The sequence below is a fragment of the Pygocentrus nattereri genome, chromosome 23, assembly GCF_015220715.1.
Source record: "Pygocentrus nattereri isolate fPygNat1 chromosome 23, fPygNat1.pri, whole genome shotgun sequence".
Lineage (NCBI taxonomy): Eukaryota > Metazoa > Chordata > Actinopteri > Characiformes > Serrasalmidae > Pygocentrus > Pygocentrus nattereri.
The window spans coordinates 18,772,336-18,793,406 of NC_051233.1; the positions used below are offsets into that span (position 1 = coordinate 18,772,336).

Consider the following 21,071-nt stretch of genomic DNA (forward strand, 5'->3'; position numbering starts at 1 on the left):
ATAAATATGTCTATTTGAGATATCTTGATGTGGTGTAATGATTTAGAAACTGGGTTCTATAATTGAATTCCATTGCGTGCTAGCTACATCAGCCTCATGACTCATGGTAGTATCAAACTACCGAAGCAAATGACTTGTATTGGACCAAACAACCAGGGCCAGTGAACAGAAAGCAAGTCTGTTCTCGAAGCTACAAAATCAAGAATGTTTCTTTCATATTTTCATATGCAAGACTATTAGCTGAGTGCTTTACTATCTGTTTTGGATGATTGTGGATTCGTACAAAAAGCCCACATCTGTATGCCTCTTGCAGTGCTTCCTCAGCCGGCAAATTTAGACTATGTTGAGTCATTCTCCTCTCCCTTTTTCCTTCTCTCTCTCTCTCTCTCTCTCTTTCTCTCTCTCTTTCTTTTACACCCCCACTCTCCCTTTCTCTCTCTCCCTGAATCCCTTAAAGCATGTGCCAAGAGCCTTGCTTTGCCCGCCTGCTGTATGCCACACACGGCAGATGGAGAGCGATTGACACTGGACTGAGTGCTTGCGGGAGAAAGAGAGAAGAAGGGAAGGAGAGAGAGAGAGAAGGAAAAGGAAGAGAAGAGAGGGAGAGATATGAATGTCTAAGACAGAGCCACCAAAACATGTGTGAGAGAAAGCAAACAAAAAACATATGAGGTAAAAAAAAAAATAGAATGAAGTGAAAGCTGATAAAATAGAAAGAAAAAAAAGAAAAGAAATGGAAGTGTGGAACAAAAGACAAAGGACTTTTTTCTATTTGATTGGGACACAGACAACATCCTAGTAATAAAAAAAAATGTTGAGTGGCTTGGTTGACTGTACAAGAGTGTCTTGTAACAAAGCCTTACTCATTATTTTGACATGAGTGAAAGAAGAAGAGCCGCTCACACATTTCTTCTTCACTTTAGCCCTTCACAGATTCCCATAAGAGTAAAGAGACACTGTTCTTTCTTGTAGAAAGCTTGTGAGCAACTCAGCTGGGCCTCACACAGCGGCTTTTGATGTTTCTTCTGGTGCCTGCTCAAGACGGGCTTCTGGGTAAATGCTTGAAATTTGTTTCTAATGAAGCAGTGAGCCACGAGAGGCCACGTCTTACAGTGCGTTTGTTGTTAGGCTTGACATAAATAGCTTTCTTTATAAAACAGCTAAAAAATTCAGTATGCTAAAATACTGTAGTATTTTATACTAATAACAGTTCTTCCACCAAGCAGTGTATTTCATTAACAGCTATAGTTGCCAGGCAGCATAGTGATCAAAGGCCAGGTTCAAGAACAAAATCATTATGGGTGCATTAAAAATAAATGGGATTGCACACCTTTATACTACAGATTTTTTTTCTTTAATAGCCTATAATCTATTAATTAATTTTTTTTTCTGACATTAGTGTTCTCCACTTGTCATTTGACACATGGACTGCTAATGTTTATGAGCCTAAAGTACTGTGCAGAAGTCAGAGACCACCCATTTTTTAACTTAATTTCCATTCTTTATTAAGATATTTATTTTTCAGCATCAGGAAAAAAGCAGAAAGCATAAGTTAAAGGGAAATCTCACAGAAGCCTCAACAACTAAATATAATGTCAGAATTTTCCCTATTTAGTGTGTCCATGCTTTGCTGTTATTACAGCTTCCAATATTTTCATAAACTTTCAGTTTCTCAAAGAAATCTGCAGGGATATTTTTCCACACCTCAAAAGTTCAGTCTTACAGGCTGGTTGCCTTTTATGCTTTATACTTCTCGCAGTCATAGTCCCAATAACAAATTCACTCACACTGACCCACAACACCAAGTTTCGGTGTTCTGGTGCATATTTTCCTTTTCTATTTCTTATTCGTAGTAATAGCCTCTTGACAGCTATATGTGCCTTCAGACTCATAGTATTGTCTTCTCACAATGAGAGGATGGTCAGAAACACCTGAGGATTTTTTCAAATGTTACACAAAAGTGGAGCTTATTTTTTATGCTGTCTTGAAGGCTTTAAGTTGTTTATCTGATGGTGGTCTACCATATGCCGCACTGTTGTTAAGAGTCCCAATTTCTCTATATCTTTAAATAATCATCTGAATTGTAATTTTGGAAACTCTTTTTTATATATGATTTGGAAACTCGTTTTATATAGATGTAATTAAATGCTATAGATTTGATATTAGGCTTGTTGGAGACATTTTCTGTACTTTTTGCTAAATATATGTTTCCTACTTTTGCTCAATACTTCACATTATTCATTTTTAACTGATATTAATTAAGATAGAAATGGTGCAAAATTAATCTTCTGCATTGTGGCTGGCTTGATGGCAATTTACTTTTACTTAGCACTGTCAGTTAAGCCTATAACTTAACCCCTTTACCCTTCCATGTTTATTACATACAAAGGCCTATCATTCAGTAACCACAAGGCTTAATAGGTTTTCTTAGTGGCTGTTTTCTAGTTCATGCTACATTTTCAGCCACAAGGCTCTCAAGGAACCATACATAAAGGTACATCTTACCTTGTCGTAGCAAACCAAGTTTTAAGTTTTGAAATTTGCTTTCATTCCAAATTTTAATGCATCCATATGGTATCAGGCCTGTGCTACCAGACCCGCCTTATGTTAGGATTCTCGTAAACATGTAAACTTGGGCGTAAGAGTTCAATGTTAACTCTTAAAATTTAAAGGTTTTAAAAAGGGTGTAACCAGGTGCCCTACTCAGTAATAGTAACAAACAGTATACAGCAAGCATGACAGTGAAAACAGAAAAGACACATATGCTGTAGCTGATGTTAGACCTGTATAGAGAAACTGTGTCAAGTCATGCTCCACTTGAGCAGCATAGGTCTTGTTTTGCAGTCATAACTGTGGACTGAATGGCCTTGTAATTGGCTGAACCCAGAAATCTGGGTTCAGCCAATTACAAGGCCATTCAGTCCACAGTTACGACTGTGTAAAACTACAGATAAAGATTTGTACTGGATAAAATTCACAGATTCAGTTGATTAATTAATTAAAACATAAATAGTTTTGAAAATAACATGTAATTCTCAACAGCCAAGCTTGACGGAATGCTAAAATAATGCAAAGCTACAAATGAAAAACACTTTGAAGAATGTGAAATATGTCATGGTTTTGGTTTCTTATTGCAATCTATTTACTACCCGAGATGATCTCTGATTTTAAAGCAGTTAGGTTACAATCTCTGACATTAATCGCATTATGATTCTTTGTAAATCTTTTTTTTGTAAATTTAAATCTTAAATTTCACAATGATTCAGTTTTTTTGTTTGAATCAGAACAATAAATTCACAATTGTGACTGAATAAACTATTTATACAGTAGTAGAATATATATGTTTTGTTAATTTAGTTTTGCTTTTGAAAGTAACCTGAGAATTTTAATATCTTCATAGATGTTTTACACCCCTGTTACTGTGAAATGTGGAAAGGAGTAGACAGCTCTGTCATGGTCTCCGGAGAGAGGGATGATTGTGTAAGGTGGATTAGGGTTCCCTGGAGAGGCACTCAGGAGCCCTGATCACACACCACAGTGGCAGCCATAGGTACACTTGTCATACACAATTACGGGCCCCTTTGGGTACACAGTTTTCCCTAGGGTTCAGTTTCTCCGAGTGGTTCATTGAATTCAGAACAGTTTTGTAGATAAAGAGTTGCCTCAGAGCCATACCTGTTTAGTCCTCAGAGGGAACACTGAAGAAACTTCTGAAACTTTGTTCCAGACACTTCACTTAGTACAGTTAAGGGGAGCAATAGTTAAAATGTTATACACTTTTAGTGGAAAACCATTGAACTTTTTATGCTCAAAAAGATTATTTTTAGAAAAACAATATTTATTGTCAACACACCAATCTTGGGTGTGACCATCCGTAGTTGATGGATAATCAAAAACTGATTGACATCCGTCAACTTTGTCATTGCTATTGCGTGTTAATGATACTTATGCATAAACATAACTTTCAATGTTTTATTTTTTCATCATTTTATTTCAGGATTTTTTACTGTACTACTCGTGTAGTGTTGATATAGATATGTCACCAATTTTGTTTAATTTTAGTTGCCGTTCTGTAGCAAAAAGTTTTTTTTTAGCAAAAAATGCCTAAAACGCCACAAAAGGTTAGTCTCCCAAAATGAGACAGGCAACAGTAATTTTTGGATTCCTAATGATGTGACCATCTAGGCATTAGTCTGACTGTAAAGAGATCAAATAACTACAAAAAACCCCAATAATATCCAACGTATCATAATAAAATATGTTCTGTGGTACTTATGAACTGATGTCAATTGATATCAACTGAAATTTTAGAATCCACACATAATTCCTCTGGTGGTGTCAATGAGCCACAAGTGTGAAAATAATGAAAATAAACTGCAATTTCTAATGGTTAATCCATGACTGATGCCATGTACCTGATATAGGGATGCAAAGTTGTTTATTGTTTCTAAAAATGATGCACTGTAACCAATTATGTATTTTTTTGATCAAGGTAACTAGCTACACCAGTCTAAGGGATCATACAGATAATTAGGTGTGTTTGTGTTTAATTTTGCTGTATAAGGATAAATTAAGCAAATAACATGATGTGAGTCAATGTAAAAGATTCACAAAGCTTACAGATGCAACAGAGAAAACAATCAATAATAAATTATGCATATGATGACTCATTGTTGCATCCAGTGGGGAACCCTAAGGGCCTTACAGGCCCTTCAAATATGGCTAATGATCTCTATGAAATAAAAAAAATAAGACTTTTGCACAGTTCTCTGCTGTCATTGGAACAAGTGCTTTCATTGAAACAACACTGTTAACTTTTTGAATCGCCCAACGGAAAATGATCCAAATAGAACATGATTTTTATTTTTTCTCTGTGTTATATACAACTAATCTAGTCTTTCTCATTGGTTAGGAATTCAGGACCTGAACTAAAGGCCTAATGCGTCACATAATTAGATTCAATTAACATAAATAAGAAATGAACATCATTAGAAGTTCACAGTGGAATTAAACAATAACATTTTGATTTCCAATTTGTCTGACCAGTTTTGTTAGAAAAATCTCCAGGCCATCTGGAAGTCCCAGATATGTCACCGACTGTAAGTAAGAGTGGTAGCTTGACCATTGAGTTTCAGTTAGTTGTGGAAAACAGTGGCTGATCTGTGCCAGGGCTCTTTAATGAAAGGGTATGTTAATATGTCTGTTACAAGTTTCAGATAAAACATGTGATGTCCTTTACAAGCTTCAGATGTCTGCATTTAATTAAGAACAGCCAAAAATGTCAATCACTGTCAGTGTAGTACTAACATAGTTTTCGAAACCGTACCAGCCCAAACAAAATGAGCATTATTGTAGAGGTCTTTTTGATAGAGTTTTGACATTAATGGTCCAAACTGAAGCCATGTTAGGCACAGTTCACCTCAATTGCATACTTTATAATTTGCAATTGTACCTTGACTACAACCATTTCAGAAGGTTGAAAGTTTAATAAATAAAAAAGTTGAATGTTCTGTAAGTTGTGCTGGTTTTGTCCAGACTTTGGTTCCGCTCAGTGCATTTGTTTACTTTGATAGTGCAATGCCAACATGTTATTATACATGTTAAAGTTACATTCAGGAAGAGCTCTGTGTTCTGACTGTGAGAATGCTTTTTAAATGATGTATTTCACATACATCACATGCAGATACTTAAAACACATTTTATCTGTGTCAAACTCTTAGCATTCTGCTCCTGCCCTCATGTTGTTTATTAGACAAGACAATCAGCTGCCCATAAATGTGTCTTCAATCTGAAGAGCATCTCTTCCCACCATCTCTTCAGCTGTCTCCTCCACTGATTACAATAGGCTGCTGCCCTGATTAAAATAGCCTGCTTGTTCATGCAGCATGCCAGCTACATAAGTAAAGCAAAAACACTTATGCACATAAATGAAGCAAGAGGAAATATTTATACTAATGGATGGAAATATAGCTCTAATGAGAATGACCAAAGCCTACAAGCCCAAACGTCTGATACAATTTTCATAAATTTGTTTGGTCGTGGATGATTAATGCAATGTAACTGTGAACACAAAGGCACACATTAAAGCTTCAGTCAGTGGTTGCTGAAACAGTGCCCAGTGCTATGTAATTGGCTCAGAATAACAAAAGGTGTTGATCTTTTTGCATGTTTACCAATTAGTGTTTTTCACAAGTGTTAGAAAGTCTGTTGCTCTGTTTTTATATCGTTTAGAAATTTTCATCACATCGCCACCCTTCATGCATAGTACAATGTTGCAGAGCTGTCCAGTGATATGAATAGGATAAGGTGAGGCAAAAGTCAAAGGGCGCCTACCATTAGCCTCCTTCTGCCTTGTCCATCAGTGGAAAGCACAAACAATGGACCACTGCTGGCCAGATATTATTTCTGAGTGAGATATTTTTTCTCAGCACAGCAGTGACTCTGACATGGTAGTAGCATGTTACTGTGTGTTGTGCTGGTATAAATGTATCAAGCTCAGCAGTATTCCTGATTTTTCATACACTGTTGCCACACCAGTACACTTTGTAGGTTTTCGCACAGTTTTTTGATTTTGTAACATTGGGCCAGATTTATAAAACACAGTGCCAGATTTACCATGATGGTAAACACAAATGCATGGTAACACATTTGCTTACTCATGAACAACGCTGTAAAAAAACTGCTTTGCAGTTTGGAACTGGATATCAAATAATAAGTTTACAGGGCATAAGACACAGATTCTTATTCAGATTCTTTCTGTTGCTTGATTCAGTTAAACTGTTGTTTAACTGACTCAAAAGGTTTAAATGTTGGACCAAAATTTGGGCCCAAAGCACAGTAATGTGCCCAGGCCTCTGCACCTTAAAGGAAAAGAAATAAATGCAGTGTATTTCTGTATATAGTTTAGTTTTATAATAACAGAGTTTTAAAGTTAGAAACTATTTTTTTTATCAATTTATTTCTGAGGTATTTAGAGGGTTCCCTAGTCAGGTCTATCATTACCCATGGTCTAAGAACCCCGCATACAGCTGATTAATCAATATATATTCAATAAAAACACTTTGATCTGTTTGGACGGAGCAGGACGGCAAACCTTCTAACTGCTGTTGTAGTGCTGTATTAAATATTCACAGGTGCAAGTCAAATTGCTGATATCAACAGTTAAAATATTTACTAGCTGAAATTTAATTTTACATATGGAAATTGAATTCCTGAGATTAAGAAAAATAAGAAATAAAAGCTAAATGCAAACACATGGGTGTTTTTTAGTTGGTCAGAAATTTGGTAAGGGGCTGTGGCTACCTGGGCTGTGGCTGTACCTTAAAAGTTTTATTTTAAGTTGAATAGCATGTTGATAAATAGTATAATGTAAGGATGAAATCAGATAAAACACAGAAAAAGGAAATTAAAAAAACAATGAAATGAACAAACGCAAACATGTTCTGCATAGTTTTTCTGCCCGTTTCATGTTAAAAAGTGACTTATTGTTTAATGTGACTTATTTGGTATATCGAGATCACAATCAAAGCAGTACAAAAACTCTTAAACCTCTGTTTCCATATGTGATTGGTTTAATTCTGTGCTGTTTTTATTTTAACCAATCACGCCACTTATGCCTGCCCCCATCAAAAATATACTCTGCTGTCCATGAGGCAAATTATCTATCTTTAATTATTGTCTGCCTTTATTAGCAGAAGTCTTATGTTGCATGAACAACATTAGCATCTGTCAAGAGTCAAAAACGTAACAGAAATGTTAACCCTCTACTGCATGCATTATGAAAGCAATCACTTTCTTGCATAAAATGATGGTCTTTGATTATTAAAATGTATCATTATAAAATAATATAAAATGATTATTCATAATCTGTACCGGTCATTAAATTTACCATTTAACATTTGTTAAAATTGTGCAGGGATCATTTAGGGTATGTTGCCTTGAGGCAATATTGTGAGACAATGGAGAAAAATTATATAGAGTCATGTTCCCTGAAGTGGTGAGACCTGGCTTTGGTTAAATTCATTCCACTGTCGCACAATGTTGCTTCTGGGCAACATATTTCTGCAAGTTCTCATAACAATAACATGACAAATTTGATATGACACATTAAAAAGAGGTTCAGATGTGCCCACTAAAAGATAGTATGACCAAGCACATGCTTTTTATTGACTTGATTGATTATTGATTCAAACTCTTCCCTTTGTTGCTAACCCTATTATTGTCTTTAAATATGTATGTTATTGTAAAGTGAGGAAAAGGAGTTTGTTGCCCTGAGGCAAGATCTTGCAATAGAGGGTTAAAAAGGGCAGATTATGTGGATATTTCAGATTTCAGATTTCAGATTCCTTTATTGATCCCAGGGGGAAATTGCAATTGTTGCAGCCATTTTTGTAAAAATAAACACTTCACTAATAATTTAAGACAATATAGAGAATTTACAGTATGTACACCAGATTTAAGTACTTAAGAATATAGTAAGGTGGCGGTGATTGTGATAGTAATATGAAACATCAGGTATAAAACAGTTACAATTATTTAAATTAAGTTAGTGATATGCAGAGCTGACATGCCACTGTGCCAGGAAGCCACGCTCTGAAATTCCGTACCCTAGACCATAATAAAAAAGCATCTCCACCAGCCAAGATCTGAACAAGTGTTCACTTGGAAGTGGGCTGAGTTCATTGCTTTTTGGCAGTCAGTTTTCAGTGAACACCTCAGTGTAGGTAGAGTGTTCACACCTGTCAAAATGAACTATGCAAAAACATTGGTTGGACCACAGCAAAGAAAAGGTAGTTGTGCAAGTGCCCTTAGAGGTTATAACTCATTAATTTTCCACACAATTCAACTGAACTGTCCACTGGCACTTTATCAGTAGTCAGTAAAATGACCAATGAGTGTACACTGTGTGTCCAAAAGTTTATACACGTCTGCTCATCCAACGTTTCTACCGAATTCAAGTGTATTAATATAAAGTTTGTTTTGCTATAGTAACAGCCTCTACACTTCTGGGAAACCTTTACACGTTGGAACATTGCTATCAGAATTTGGTTGCATTCAGTTACAAGAGCCCTGGTTCTGTAAATGGATAAGTGCGTCTGTTAAATGCCGTAAATGTAAAATGTAACTTTTTGAATCGAGTAATATACATTTTTAAGTAAAGTCTGTCAGGTTGAATTGTAATCATAGTACTGCTGTGTTTGCTGTATTTTTATTCAAAAATAGGCTCATGGACTGTAGAAGGAATAGAGTCTCCCCACTTAAACGACTGCATAGACTCAGAGATGATTTGTACTTTATCTGTATGACACACTTGAAGTGCCAAAGCGAAACTGCACGAGTATGAAACCTTTTGCTGCCAGTCGTTTGCACTGCAGGGAGAGTTTTCATGTCTCTGCTTTGTAGTTGCGGATTACTGCTCTGATTCCTTTGCCTCTGCAAATAGGAATTTTCTTTCTGCTGCATATTTGCATATTTACTCATTTTCTGTGAACACACCCTATAGTCTCTTCCATTTCTGATCGCGTAGTAACTGATTTCTCTCTCTCTCTCTCTCTCTCTCTCTCTCTCTCTCTCTCTCTCTTCACTTTAAATGTGTGCCCTGGAGAGGCGCTTCCGCTTTTATCATTTTATTTCAGCTGTTCTTACCCAAAATTTCAGATAAAATGTCAGATCAGTTTGCTCATTTTTATGTACAATTTTCAATTCATGTTTCATGCATTTAGAATTTGTATATTAATAGATTTAATGAACATGCTGTATCTGCTTTCAATATTACAAAATGTGAAGATCAGAAAAAATGAACATGTCAAGTTATTTCAAACCCACAAAGAAAGCATTCTCATTTATTTATTGAAGCTAGATTTCCACAAATGTTTGACAGGCAGTGTAGACTTTGACTGTGAGAACCAGAGAAATTGAAGTTTGAACTACAGTACTGTGCAAAAGTTTTAGGCATCTAAACACATTTTAAACAGTTTACCTCAGCAGTGAGTTTATCACAATATACATTAGAATAAAGTCATATTCATAATTCAAATAAATATAAAAACAATAAAAAATAAGAATTTCTTGGGTCCATATTTTTCCTTGACACATTCACAGCTGCTACAGAGTCTTGTTAATATCATCAGTTACATCATGAGCACAATTTACTGAAGCACTGAATGGTCAAACCAGGAGTTGCTTTTTAACTACATATAATACTGGGCTTCCTCGAGAAGAGGTTTGAAATTGGTTAAACAAACACACTGACATGCAGAAAATCACTATTTTATATATACGCATATATATATATATATATATATATATATATATATATATATATATATATATATATAGAGAGAGAGAGAGAGAGTTCTATATACTATATACCATATACCCATATACATACTATACAAATAAATCGATTTTGAAAATGTCTAATGTGCCAAAGACTTTCGCACAGTACAGTATGTTGTTCAAATCAAATCAAATGTATTTGTATAGCACTTTTTACAACTGATGTTGTCACAAAGCAGCTTCACAGAATTCCAGTAAGACAAAGTTTTGACATGAATGTAAAAACTCCCAGGTGAGCAAGCCAGGGGCAACAGTGGCAAGGAAAAACTCCCTCAGAGCTGAGGAAGAAACCTTGGGAGCAACCAAAGCTCACAAGTGGGGACCCATCCTCCTCTGGTCAAACTAACTACAAAATTATTATAATACTAATATTAATAGCAGTAGTATTAGTAGTAGTAATAGCTTGGAGTCTATGAAAACTTCAATGTAGGGTGGGCAGCTAGTCCAAGGCAATTGGCAGTAGCTGGGGTGTGGGCAGCTGGTCTGAAGAGGGGAGCTGAAGAGCTTGACAGTCAGTTGTCCATCCATCAGTGTCTGGCCGGACAGGCATCCCTCCGCTTCACCATCCACAAACCTGAGTGACCGCATGCGAGCGGCAGGATGGCGTTGTTAATCCAAAGCTTATATTTTTAAAGGATAGAACTGTCACAATGATTACATTTTGCTAACAGTTAAGCAATAATAAATGATCAATTAAAATGTATCCTTTAAAATTGCAATTAACAGTTTCATTTAGTAGCTCTTTAGGTACCTCACTGTTGATAGTTAGTAGCTACCAACTAATGACAGACACAGCTTCAGCTCAAATAAACAAACATTACTGACTGCTGCCCTCTAAAGGTGTTAGAACTTTAAATCATACTTTTGCTCGTCTTGTAATGCTCATGATGTGTCTTAAGAAATTTGTTCACTTCTTTCTTTTATTTACATGTAAACATTCAATTGTGAAAGCTAACAACTATGGAAAATTAAGTTGGACCGCTTAAATAATTTCAATTAGCTCTGGTAATTGTAACAGGCTATTATGTTATAATTGTGATGGGCCTATTAAACATTTGTTCCATTTTTTTTTTACCTGATCTCTATATGTTGCATCTATTGTATTTATTTGATTCCCATGGACAGTTATTTTGATGCATGTCTGTGTGCTTAAAAACGAAGAGAAAACCTGCTGACACTTTCAATAGAAGTCTAAATTATAAGCCATTGGCCACTTGCTAAATTTCTAGATTAAGCGCTGGACATATGTGAGAATCTGACAGAAATATGTATCTACAACCATTGCACTTAAACAATGCAAATCTAGGGGAAATGTTTTACCAACATTATTCTTATGAAGTTTTATCCAACTGTTGAGCACTGAAGCAACATAGTAAAAAGTAAAAAAAAAGTTTTTAAATAAATATTCAGACAGGAACCTGTCAAAACTGCACCCTCACTACTACACTGGTAAAGAATTACCACAAATTCTTCTGTTCCAAGTGTGTTTCAAGTCAGTGGGTTTTCTATTATTTTCTAAGTATAGGGAAGCATGCTTATTATCAAATTATGGGCCATGATTTTATCAAATCATTGGCCAACATCCCCAACTTCTCTTGCCAACATGATTCTTTCCTTTTCTTTTTCAGGTATAAGGGCTTCATTAAGGATTGCCCCAGTGGGCAGCTGGACTCAGCTGGCTTTCAGAAGATCTACAAACAGTTCTTTCCTTTCGGTGACCCCACCAAGTTTGCTACGTTCGTCTTCAATGTCTTTGATGAGAACAAGGTAATGAGAGGTCAAGTCCAGTTCTGGTGGCAGGGCAGGAAAATATGGTTACTATGACCATGAAATAGGGCATGTAGTCAGTGACAGGAACACTGGTTGATTGATTGAGTGAGGGTTGATTGTATTTGCTTGTTTTTATTTATCTGTGCAGTACATACTTACTGACTAAAACAAACACAGTTTTCTTTATTATCACAGGTAATATTGTTAAAACACAGTTGGTGAAATATACCAAAAACCTCTCACATTTCTTAGTGACACCAAAAACCAGTTATTTTTGATAATTCAGTTCATTTCATATTTACTACACAAATAAATACTAAAGTATCACCCTCACTGCTACTGTTTACTGTTCAGATTATGAATAATATGCAGACATATGTTGTCTAGGCTTTGTAGAGAGATTGCATCTATGTAATTTATAACTGTTGTAGGCTACATACTTACTTATGAAAGTTCTATCTACCTATCTCTTTATGGTAAGCATATTTATTAATTGACATTATTTAAATTTGATAGGGAATGACTGTCTAATCTGTCTGGATAACTTGTTGGTGTATCATTAAAAATGGTAACTGTTCCATCTCTATTATGTATGTGTGTGTGTGTGTGTGTGTGTGTGTGTGTGTCTGTGTGTGTGTGTGTGTGTGTGTGTGTGTGTGGAGTGTGCATTCGCTTTCCATGCCTGCTGACACCTTAGCAAAAACATCTTGTCAGCAGACTTCTTGGCGAAAGCCAGAACTTCATTCACACCTCCATATTGACATGATAAATATGAATAAACTGTCTCTCAGTTTTCTGTTTGCAATGTTTAATAGCCTCAAACTAATAAAAACTCATGCTTTTGGCTCAACAGTTAATTTACTACAACAATTTAAAATTTGTTGTTGGCTCTACAGTCATTAGTTCTTTCTGAGCTGGATTAGTTTCACCTGGGGAGGTGCTGTAGCATGATTACCAACAAGATCTGTGGTTTTAATCCAGCTTCAATATGCAGTGACCATAATTGTTGCAATAGCAGAGTGAATATAATTGGCTGAAACCAGAGCTCTCTCACTTTTAGTAGTCTTGCTCCATGTTCCACAGATACTTTTTCTTGTTTTAGTCAAATCCCTTTACATTAGAAAAGCCTTTGTGGTAAAAGAAAAATCTTTCTCAAGTACTGATATAGCTACTCTGATGTATACAAGTGACTGTAACAGTTAAATAGCCTGAAAATCAGGCCTTTTTGACTAAAGAGACAAGGTAGGATGAAAGCAGTTGAGTTCTCTAATCCACCTTATAGTGAAGTAAATGTTGAATAGTCCTTGTGATGAGACATAAAAGGGACATTACTTGTGATTTTCTTTCTGTGTATCTGTATACATCTCTCTCTCTCTCTCTCTCTCTCTCTCTCTCTCTCTCTCTCTCTCTCTCTCTCTCTCTCTCTGCAGGATGGACGCATTGAGTTCTCAGAATTCATACAGGCTTTGTCTGTCACCTCCAGAGGAACACTGGATGAGAAACTAAGATGTAAGAGCAAAAGTCTGCCAATGCATCCATTTCCACTACTCTCACACCTCTGTGTTTGGATCCTTTTTTTATATATGGGGGGGTGGGTGATTTTAAGTTCTAAATTTCTACTATTCAAATATTGACATTTTAAAATGAATATGTCTGAAATATCCCAATGAGAAAACATTTTTGCATTGTAGGAATAAAAAAAATAATGATTTATCTTTCCGTTTTAAGTAAAGATGCACTGAATGAAATGCATGTTAAACTAAAGTTTACAATGTGGAATAAATGAACACATAAAACATACAAGCATATTTCCAGTACTTACTTAATTCCCAGAGGGTCAATATAATTAATGCGATTTGCTCTTTAATGAGCCAAACTGGCATTTTAAGTTTGTCAATAAAAATCAGAAGCTTATTTAAATAGCATGACTCAAAATTATTCAAAGAATCCTATTGACTGTGAAAACTGAGATTAAAGCAGTAATCGGCCAGAGGATGCACATACTCAGGCCTGCAAAATGTAGGCTAACTTGGGGAAAGAAGACCCCCAGGCTAATATTTACATGAAACAAAATCACAGTAAGAGGCAGCTGGCTGTTTCCAACAGTGACTCATGCATAATTATGCTGGACATCTTGGTAAAAATATAAAATTGCCTGATTGCTGATTTTGATCTTGACCAATTCTAATAATTCATATTTAGTTTTAAGCATATTTAATATAACACTAAAATTGTGATCTTTGTGTTTGAAATATTTTCATGTTTAACTAGTTAGGACATTTTGCCTAACTTTAGACTGCTGCTTATTAGCTGCTTATGTCCAATATCCTCTGCAGTTCTGTGTTGCAAACTTAGTAAATATAAATAAAATTCAATAAAGCATATTTTAAAATGAGAAAATAACACATAATTTTTATTCAGAAATACAGAGGACATATTCCCTTAACCAAAGTAAGCAAATCAGATGTGTTTAAATATTTGTATATTCAAATAGCCATGCTCATTCCTAACTTGAATTTCAAACCAATTATTCATAACTCATTTGATCTATTAGACACCTGAATAAAAATGTATAAATATTGCATCAGTTTCTGCCTTTTTATGTAGGTATATAATAACAATTGTACATGAGTTTCTTAATATCTTTGCATGGTGTTTGTGTTGCAGGGGCCTTTAAACTGTATGATCTTGACAATGATGGCTACATAACTCGAGATGAGATGCTAAACATTGTGGATGCTATCTATCAGATGGTGGTGAGTTCACATATTTCCATGCAGCGCTCTCTCTCTCTCTCTCTGCCTCTTTCTCTCTCTCTCTCTCTGTCTCTCTGCACTGATGGTTAAGGTTCTATTCAGGTTCTGTTCATAGGAGCTTCAGTTTCTGTTCATAAGCGCTTCAAAATGCAGATCTACCTGTGAAAATACAGATTTTTATTTGCATTTATCTGAGTGTATGTGCATGTTTGTGAACTTGAATGTTGCTTATATTGAATTAGGAGCACACATACATATGAAGTGCAGCTGTATTAATCTTAGGCTTCAGTGTCTTGTGATTGCAGGGAAACACAGTGGAGTTACCAGAGGAAGAAAACACACCAGAAAAAAGAGTGGACCGTATCTTCGCCATGATGGATAAGGTGAGGTGCATACACGTATAGAGCCTACTTACATAAACATATTACATCAGTCCTACTCAGTGAGGTCATTCAGCAAATTCTCTTCTGGGTTTTCCTGAAATACTGCCAGGTAGCACTGATTTTTTATGCATTTCATAATGGCTAAAGAGAGAAAACAGCTCCAATTTTATCAATGCTTAAAAGGCTACAGGAGCTCTTCGATACTGCCCCCATTTTATCATTATTCATACACTATATGCGTATCAGTATCTAGAAATCCCTTCTCTTTTTAGAAATTAGCTATTTAAGGTACACCCATTAGTAACACAAGTGTCAGTTGCAGACACACAGTTTGTGTAATGTCCATACACCCCAGACACTCTGGAGCAGCTGCACATGAGCCTAAGGTCACCATGCTCAATCCTAAATGAGGGTATAAAGCTCTTAGCGGAGCAGTAGAAGTGTGATTTCTGGAGTGATGTAGCTCCATCCAATACCTTTGGGGTAAATTGGTGATCTGGAACTAATCGTCCAGCATCAGTATGCTGCTTCAGTACTGCTCTTTTCGCTAAATGCAGTCAATTCTTCACAACAGTGTTCCACCATCAAGTATGAAGCCTTCCAAGACAGTAGAGACTGTTATTGCAGCAAATAGGGGGACAAACAGATCACGAATGCCCTTAATTTTGGAATAAACATTGGTAGGTATCACCAAGCTTTTGAACATAACATGTCAGTCTCCCAGAAAAGGATTAAGCCTAGTCCTAAATTACACAACAGTCTGAATGGAGATTCTCCTTTGGAAAAAAATATAGTCCAGGACATAAGAAAGGGCTGTAAATAGGCTTAAACATAGATGTGCTCACAAAAAATCACAATGATTTCACTCAAATATAAATAGGGTTAGGGTTAGGAAAATAAATAGGAAGGAACAGGGAAATCCTCATTATCATACCTTGCTGTAAAAAAGCAATGACAGCTTTTGGCAGCAGTTGTTGCTGTTAAAGGTGACACAAGCAGTCATTAAGTTTAGGGGACATTTTTCATATAGATGATATAGGTGTTGCAAAACTTTTTTCTTTCAATATAAGAAAAACTGCATTTTGTGTTTCCACATGTTCTACTTGTCTTATGTTACATTTTATATGAGGAGCTGAAACTATTTAGTCTGACAAATATCCAAAAAAAGGAATTTTTAACAGCACTATAAATGAAAGCCTCCCAACTATCATGAATTGCCTGCATCAGTGTGTCCATGGCCTACAAATGGCATTATTGAGAATGTGGGTATGCTATCTCACACTTTATCTTTCCATTTGTGGTCATTTATTAGCTGTCTAAATAGCTGCCTATGTTGATACTCACTTAGTGCTCATAATGAATGACTTAATCCCTGTGTTGCTTCACGGATGGGCAGAGCTCTGCAAATAAATTTAAAATCAATTTTTAAATTGAAGGAGTTTTAAGTCCTTGATTAATTGGTAACAGTTATCACCACTACACACATCCATGTCACTGTCCCCAGGCCTGGTTACTATCTGGCCTGAATTTAGAAATTGTGCATATGTGTATACAGTCACATGTTTTGTTGATGTGAGTGAAAAATAAGGTCACTTCTTCTGCAGAGAACTCACCCCTGCACATTCTAATACACAATTATTGTTTGTTTGCTAAATGTAATATATTCAGCAAATAACCCAAGTTATTCGGCTTTATTGCAATGATGTGCAAATCATTTTAACCCTATATTTCATTGAAAAAAAAAGTTGGATGGGGGCAACAAAGCCTGGTAAAGTTGTGTAATGCTAAAAAAAACACCTGGTCGTTGATTGACAATGGGTCAATAACATGATTGGATATTAAAAAAGCATCCCAGAAAGGCCGAGTTTTTCAGAGTGTTCATCACGCTGTGAAAGACTGCATGATCAAATAGTGCAACAATTGAAGATAAATGTTTCTCAATGTAAAATAGCAAAAAACTTTTGCTTTTCATCATCTTCTGTGCATTATATCATTAAAAGATTCTGAGAATCTGGAGAAATCTTTGTATGCAAGGGACATGGCCAAGAAACCGTATTTGCTGGTCATGATCTTTGGGCCCTCAGACGGCACTGCATTAAGAGCAGACATGATTCTGTAGCAGAAATCACTGCGTGGGCTCAGGAACACTTCTGAAAACCACTGTCTATGAAAACAGTTTGTCGCTGCATTCATAAATGCAAGTTAAAACTTTAAAAGGCAAAGAGGAACCCATGCATAAACAAGATCCAGAAATGCTGCCACCTTCTGTGGACCCGAACTCATTTAAAATGTAATGAGGCGAGGTGGAAAAGGGTCTTGTGGTCTGACAAATCAACATTTGATATTGTTTTTCGAAATCATGGACACTGCATCCTCCAGGCTAAAGACCACCCAGCTTGTTATCAATGCACAGTTCAAAAGCCAGTATTCATGATGGTATAGGGGTGCATTAGTGCTCATGGCATGGGTGACCTGCACATCTATGAAGGCACTATTAATCCTGAATGATTTAGACATGGTTTGGCAACATATGCAGCCACCCAGATGACGTCTTTTTCAGGGAAGGTCTCAATTATTTCAGCAAGGCAATCTCACACTATATTCTGCATGTATTATGACAGCATAGTTCCGTATTAAAAGAGTCCAGGTGCTAAACTGACCTGCCTGCTGTCCAGTCCTGTCATCCATTGAGAACATTTGGCGCATTATGAAACGAAAAATATGACAAAGGAAACTTTTGACATAACTGTTGAGCAGAAATCCGATATCAAACAAGACGTGGAAAATATTTTTACTTTCAGAACTGCAGCAGTTGGTCTCCTCAGTTCCCAAACGCTTACAAAGTGATGAAACACAGTGGTAAACATGCCCCCATCCCAACTTTTTTGGAACGTGTTGAAATGGTGTTGTATATTATTAGCTATTAAAGACAACTTGATAAAAAGCTGTTTGCCCAGTGCTGGGTGAGAATAAGGTTGACTTACAGCATTTCCTCAGTGGTTTCACAGATTTGAATGTTCTTCATTGCTTTCACCAGAACGCAGATGGGATGCTGACGCTGCAGGAGTTCCAAGAAGGCTCCAAAGCAGATCCGTCTATTGTTCAAGCACTGTCACTCTACGATGGCCTTGTGTAGTCATGCCCAATACGGCATTCAGTGAGTAGAAAGCATCCTTCTGCTCTTCACTGATCACTAGGATCTCACAGCTTTGTAACAATGTTCTGACCAGCATAAAAGCTCCAACTGTTGCATAGACAAAAGCTTTCAAAGCATTGTACTGCAAAACTGTGTATGGTTGCTTTTGTAAGGAAACATAGCAGCAATATTAAAACATTCTTATCATTTATTAATGTAAATCGGAAAAACTGGAATAGTTTGCATTATTTTTAAAACACACCATGAAATGTTCACATATGTCAGCTGACATTTTCCAACAATTAAATAAATTAAAATAATTGTAAAAAGAGGTTTTCTACAATATTTTGCAGTACCAAATAGTATAAATCAGAGTTCATCTTCAATATATTTTTCAGTGTGATTGACTGAGAGGGGTTCTGTGAGGCATATCTCCCAGCACTGCACTTTTAAACCTCTTTAAGCATCACTCCACCTTATATACCTGTTACATAGCAATGGCCACTAGCAAATGGATCATTTAACTGACTTTTTTTCTTTACCAATTTTGTGTCATCATTGTCTCAGAAGCTGAGTATAAATATTCATAATGAAACTGTGGTATAGTCACAAGAATTTCAAGAGTTGGTGTGAACATGGTACTCCCTCTCATAATTGCGTAATTATATTTTATTTAATATAAATATATATAATTTTATATTTATAAATTGCATATTTTCTTTGTTTTTTTTAACATTTTTTTTCTGATTGCAGGCCATCATGACAGTCCATTTTTGCCATCCTGCTTTCTGTGTGGGAGGGAAGCCGATGTGTCCCTTGCTTTCCATGCTTGCTTGGACTAGGCACTGCACTAGTGCATTATGGGGATCATTTGTGGAAAGGCACCACTCAACTACTCATTTCGATAGGGGAAAAAAAAGGGAAAAAAACAGGTCAAGATGATAACATGAATTCCTCCATCTTCTGTTTTGAAGTGGGCCATTTTTTGAACTCTAGCAAATCCAGTGAATTGAATGAATTTCCTTTGAAGGAGAGCACGGAACACCTACACGAGAGCTGTTACTGAACTGTTTGCCTTCTGTAAATGCAGTGCACATGTATAAAAATCTGGATACTACTGAATACTGGTGGACCTGCCTGGTTGTGATTTTGTTTAGACATACAAAATGAGTCGCATTCTATGGAGCATCTAACAAGCAACAGTGTCGTACGTACGCCATAATACAACAGCCTGTCCATGCAAATGCACCAATAACCATTAAGTGATAAACTATTGGAGTAAAGGTTGCGGCCAAGAAAATTCAACGGTATTGAAGCCGGTAAATGAGGAACTGGCAAGCCAGTCTTTCCTAAGGTGTTAAGAAGTGACATTGTACTATATTTACTTTCAAGTATGCAGAAAAGCATCCAGTATTTATTTATTTGCCTATTTATTTCATTGTTTTTAGCTGTTTAAGAAATTTTGTTGCACAGTGATAATAACACTGATTTTTGTGTTGTAAAATGCGACGGTTCTGTGATGCTGTTGTGATCATATTGGCCCTTGTGTTTTGCATTTATTTAACATGTGTGGGGCAAATCGGGTCCCTTCCTGCGGTCTTGTTGTATTCCTTTTCCAGCTTGAACTAATGAACCACTTCAGAAGTTTTCTTTGTACGTTGCTTATACAGCCCGTTGTACAGCATGAAACCCTGAAGTGTTGTATGCTTGAATTGTTCAAGTTTCTGTTAACGTGGCAGTTAGGTAATAATTTGATTTTCATTACTTGGTGCTCATACCTAACATTACAGTAGTCTTTTTTTTAATCTGAGATACCCAGTTTGTCAAAATAAAACATTGTTGAAGGAATTTTCCAGTAACCTATAAAAACTTCATCTCAACTCACAGTGGGAGAATGACTTGGATTTCTGCTTTTGCTGTGTGAGAACTCACTACTGGCATTTGTATTGCTATCACAGTCACTTAGGTAATAGCAATATTGTGCATAGAATCACAATGCAACTTTTGTAGTGGCATGTGTTTACTGAGGTTCCTCAATAAATCAAAACACCACTCAATACATCACTCTGGGTCTGTTACAGTGGGAGCCAGTATGAATGAGGGGAGAAATCAAGGAATTTTTATCAGAGAGCTGAAATAAGTTGGGCTAACTTCTTGCCGTGGTATATTTTTCCACTTTATTTGATGTCAGTAATTACTATATGCATTAATGCATCGCTTTAAATATGAATAACACTTGGAGCCCTGGAAAAAAATATAGTTATTTAGTCTTATGCAAAAGTTACATGATTTGTTGATTTTCTATGCCTAGACTCAGAAAAATGAATACATTCTGTACAGTGTGCACCCTTCTGTAAAATTTAGTGCACAGTTAGTATTTACATGCTTAATTTAACATATTGGAAAAAATAAAATGCAAAATGTGGCAAATTCAAAGGTCAGGGAGCATGCCACATTTTATATATTATTTTTCCCCAATATGTTAAGCATAAGACATAAATAAAAACTGAGTACATATGTTACGTTGTTCTACTTCTATTGAGACTATTTATTTTATTTCTGGTAAAAACAGTAAAAAAGCAGAAAACATTTATATTTAACAGAATATAACACAGCAGCAACAACAACTTAACATCATATAGTTTTTTTCAGTGTGGAAACCCTTTGCCTTCTTTTCAGGAGACTGGC

General features: G+C 36.0%; 1 protein-coding gene across 2 annotated transcripts in view; it reads left to right on the plus strand.

The window, feature by feature from the left end:
• ncs1a (neuronal calcium sensor 1a) overlaps positions 1 to 20,442 on the plus strand; it is a 37,099-nt gene extending 16,657 nt beyond the window's left edge. The window contains exons 3-9 of one of the 2 annotated variants that reach the window (XR_005129517.1): positions 11,967 to 12,105; positions 13,539 to 13,617; positions 14,776 to 14,864; positions 15,170 to 15,247; positions 18,285 to 18,404; positions 18,951 to 19,041; positions 19,137 to 20,442. Coding sequence is in view for 1 of the 2 variants with exons in the window: in XM_017697943.2 (XP_017553432.1) it covers positions 11,967 to 12,105; positions 13,539 to 13,617; positions 14,776 to 14,864; positions 15,170 to 15,247; positions 18,285 to 18,383 (484 nt within the window). In the remaining variant the exon portion in view is untranslated. The remainder of the gene's footprint in view (positions 1 to 11,966; positions 12,106 to 13,538; positions 13,618 to 14,775; positions 14,865 to 15,169; positions 15,248 to 18,284; positions 18,405 to 18,950; positions 19,042 to 19,136) is intronic. The other variant, XM_017697943.2, reaches the window with a different exon arrangement.
• Positions 20,443 to 21,071: the final 629 nt, after the last annotated feature.